This window comes from Lagenorhynchus albirostris, chromosome X (genome assembly GCF_949774975.1).
Source record: "Lagenorhynchus albirostris chromosome X, mLagAlb1.1, whole genome shotgun sequence".
Taxonomy (NCBI): Eukaryota; Metazoa; Chordata; class Mammalia; order Artiodactyla; family Delphinidae; genus Lagenorhynchus; species Lagenorhynchus albirostris.
In genome coordinates, this window is record NC_083116.1 from 39,049,611 (window position 1) to 39,053,326 (window position 3,716).

The window sequence follows — 3,716 nt, forward strand, 5'->3', positions numbered from 1 at the left end:
TGGGCTTGCCCGGGGTCAGTACCCATTTATCCAGCCCCCGTCGCAGAGCGTTCAGGCTGATGGTGCCCTTTGGGACCACTGGGCTCGCATCCTTCTCTCACACGTGAGGGAGCCAAGGCCCCGGGGCCAGGGATGGTCAGCAGCTTTGCACCCTGGCGCCCCGACTGGAAGCTGAGCTCTGAGATCCGGATTCTGACCTGCAAACCCTAGAAATGCCACCCGCGCTCCGTTCCTGCTGAGGCTGGAGAGGGGATTTAGGCACTTTTGCAAAAGAACTGACCAGTAAACAGGAGGGCGTGGAAAGAAGACTTGAGGTTCACCTCCCCCCCACCGCAGGCATCCGGACCCGTCCTACCCACAACCTCCTTTTTTTCCTTAACCCCGGTGATATGCTTAATGGAAGTCACCCCGTATCAGGTCCACCTGGCAACTCCATTTGGGGTCTGAGCTGAAATAACATGAGTCCCTCACTCGCCTTAGCCGGATCAGCTGTGCCTTCTCACTGGGAACCAGCTTTGCTAAAGGCCTGTCTACCCTGCCCTCTGCACCTGAGAACTTTCTGTGGTTTCTAACGAGCTTCCCTCCTTCCCTCCCCACCCCTCAGGCCTTGCTACTGCCTGGGGAATTCGCACAAACGGTGTGCGATTTGCCCCTTTTGTGTTTTCCTTTCTGACTTGGAGGTAAAGAGAACCCCTTGCCCCCCACTGACTCTCTGTTTACTCAACTGGGAGAGATTTCACACCCAGCGACACAGTTCTCCCTCCCTGCGCCCCTTTTCCTAAATCTTCATTCCCCTCCCCTCCCCTACCCGTCAGGGAGCCCATCCTTGCACGGCCCTGAATAATTTATGAGCCCAGGCAGGCCTTATAAAAGGGTCTCCCAGGAAAAGCCAAAAGAGTGCGGGAGATTCTGAGAAATAGGAGGACCCCACAGCCTGCCTGGCCGTGACACCCTAAGGATGGACCCTGCTGCTCGCGCCCCAGCCCCAGCCCTGGCCCCGGCCTCAGCCCCAGCCCTAGCACAAGGCCCCCTGGCGCTCCCTGGCCTGGGAAACCCATCGCCCCTTCTCTCCTCTAGACAAGAAGTAGACAGAAGTGAACGGTAAGTGGAACTTGGCCCTTGGCAATTTGAACTCAGTCTTAGTGGGGTTCCTGGGAGAGGAAAGGAAATGAGATGTCCAGGGCACCCCTGTTCTCTGTGCCCCCTCCCCATCTCAGGCACCAATATCTCAACTGGCTCTTCACGTCACTAATCCTTCCGGCTGGCAGGAGGGGACTTGGGGACAGTGGGCATTGCCAAAGCTGAAAGCCAAGCAGCCAGGCCCTCATGGGCCAAGTCGCCCAGTCCACCGAGGGGCAAAGGGGGAGACTGCCATGAAATGTGGGTTGAACATGACCTAGGCTGCAGAGAGGGGAAAGAGGACCAAAGTCCCCAGAGGTCTGTGACTGAAGGACCATCTCTTTCCTGACAACCCCATAAGATTTCCATTTGCTCTTTTCCTACCTTTGGCAGGAAAAGGTAGTGGGGAAGCAGTGGACCCAGAAATATTTTTGGGCCCTTTCCCCAGCCCAGGAAGAGGGTAGAACTGTGAGCTCTACTTCCTGGAGCAGGGGCAAGATAGTTTTCACCCACCCCTCATTCATTCCTCCAAACATTTACCGTTCACCAAACATTTACAGAAACACCTACCGTGTACCAGGCATTACGCTAGGTGTTGGGGATTCAGATATGATTGAACATAAATCTGCCCTTAAGAAGCTCTAAGGCGAGTAAACAGATAATCACCGAACAGTGTGATAACACTGTGGAAGCAGAGAGGAGGGGCATCTGTCCTGACCTGGACTCAGGGTCCTTAAGAAATGCTTCCTGAAGGAGATGGAGTCCGAGCCACGTTTTTGGCAGGCCTCTTTTGTTATCTCAGGGAGCCCCGTCTCTTCTCCCTCCACCAGCTGATCTCTCCCCTTTGTCCTAGAGGAGTTTGTCTTTGGAGACCCTGGCTCTCCTCTACAAATGACCTCCCAAGGCAGGTGAGGAAACCTGTGGATTTGGTGAGTTTGAGCCCCTGTTCCACGTGTTCGTGCACACACACATGACCACGTTCAGGCACGCTGAACTGGTCACCCTTCCCAGAGAGCCCCCGACCTCTGTCCAGGGCTGCAGTCCCCGGAAAGCACCTTCCCAGCCTTGCCCACTTTTGATTCCCACAACAGCTCTGGGAGGAAGGCGGAGCTGAGGTTTCTGGGTAATTTAGAAGATGAAGAGCCTGAGGTCCAGAGTGCGGGAGGGATGAGGGCAGGCTCCACAGCACGTCCGCGGTGCAGCTGGTACTAGCGTCCCGGTCTCCTGGCACCCAACCCCGGTGCTCTCGCCCACCTCCACTCCGCCCCTGCGTCTTGTCTGCTCCAGTAGGACTCTGTCCCCTGGACGGTCTCCAAACAGGTGTTAGAACAGGAGCAGGAAAGCAAACAACCCCCCGGACTCTGTCCACTTGTTGTTCAACTAGAACCAGGACAGACCCCCTTACTGGGGGGGTGGGGACTGGACCCCAGAGATGTCTGAGGTCTCTTCTAGACCATCTTACCTACAGGTTGCTGACCCCTGATACGGAAGAGGCAGTTATCTGGCCATGCACTTTGAGCCACATGCTAGCTTTTGCTTTGGACAGGCTGCCGGTGGGGCAACAGGTGCCGAGGTCACCAAGGTTGACTCTGAGTTCCATCACCCTGTCAGGTAAGCTTCTGGCACCAGACTTGGAACTTGACATAGATCCATTCGCCCTTTGAATCCTCACAACAGCCCTGTGAGGCAGGAGGAGGGAGGCACTGCTATGATCACTATTTCATAGACCAGGAAACAGAAGCCCAGAGAGGTTAAGGGACTTGGCCAAGGTTGCCTTCCCTGGGGTCATTGTCAATGACCCCTAAGCCCCTATGGAGGGGTCAGTGAAGAAAGCCTTAGTAGGAGATGGAGGACACAGGGCTAGAGAATGCTTGGCTGGAGGCCTTCAGAGGTGGGCGGTGGGATCAGTGTCAGGACTGATACATGCCGGGGCTGGGGCTCCCCACAGCTATGAGCTATGGACCTTCCTGTCTGGAGCCATTTTGTAACAATCCAGAAGGTTCTGTTACAAAGCACCCTTTCTTCTTTTCCCTCTCATCCCATTACTGCAGGTAGAAGGGGTTTACGGGCTGGCTTCCTTCTTGGCCCTACTGACCCCTCTGCACATATGCGCCCTAAGTGGGGGCCGTGTTTCTTCTCTGTCCACAGGCTCTTCTGGCCTAAATCCCGTTCCTTTGACTACCTGTACAGCGATGGGGAGATTTTACTGCAGAACTTCCCTGTCCAGGCAACCATCAACCTCTATGAGGACTCAGCCAGCGAGGAGGAGGAGGACAAAGAAGAGGAGGAGGAAGCAGATGAAAAAGGGCCAGAAGGGTGTGTGAAGGCGCCAGGGCCAGCGCCGCACAGGGCCTCAGCTCCCTCTCCCTCCCTGCTCCTGACCTGTCCCAACTGAGCCAGTCAGAGTCTAATTGGGGTCCGGTATGCCTGGCAAGGCTTCAGGGCATCGATTAGCCAGGAATCTCCAGGCACAGCTCTCTGGATTGAAAGTTGGGTCCTCAAGACACCGGCTCACCCTGGCTATACTCAACAGGCCTGCGAGCCCAGGCCTCTGGCATCTCACTGGGCTGCTGTTGTGTTGCCAGTGAGAGCGTCCT

The 3,716-nt window shown here is 55.9% G+C and overlaps 1 protein-coding gene across 1 annotated transcript; it reads left to right on the forward strand.

Moving 5' to 3' along the window:
• Nucleotides 1-958: 958 nt before the first annotated feature.
• On the forward strand, nt 959-3,514 carry RIPPLY1 (ripply transcriptional repressor 1). Its single transcript, XM_060137290.1, has 4 exons — nt 959-1,101; nt 1,973-2,048; nt 2,666-2,730; nt 3,268-3,514. Exons 1-4 carry the CDS (start codon nt 959-961, stop codon nt 3,512-3,514), a joined length of 531 nt encoding a protein of 176 aa, XP_059993273.1.
• Nucleotides 3,515-3,716: the final 202 nt, after the last annotated feature.

What these genes read in the sequence shown, in the direction of transcription:
- RIPPLY1 (XM_060137290.1), top strand. Translation starts at nt 959, where the DNA reads ATGGACCCTGCTGCTCGCGCCCCAGCCCCAGCCCTGGCCCCGGCCTCA. An exon ending in GAAGTAGACAGAAGTGAACG is followed by an intron (nt 1,102 to 1,972) that starts GTAAGTGGAACT and finishes CCTTTGTCCTAG; the next exon opens with AGGAGTTTGTCTTTGGAGAC. An exon ending in TGAGGAAACCTGTGGATTTG is followed by an intron (nt 2,049 to 2,665) that starts GTGAGTTTGAGC and finishes TGCTTTGGACAG; the next exon opens with GCTGCCGGTGGGGCAACAGG.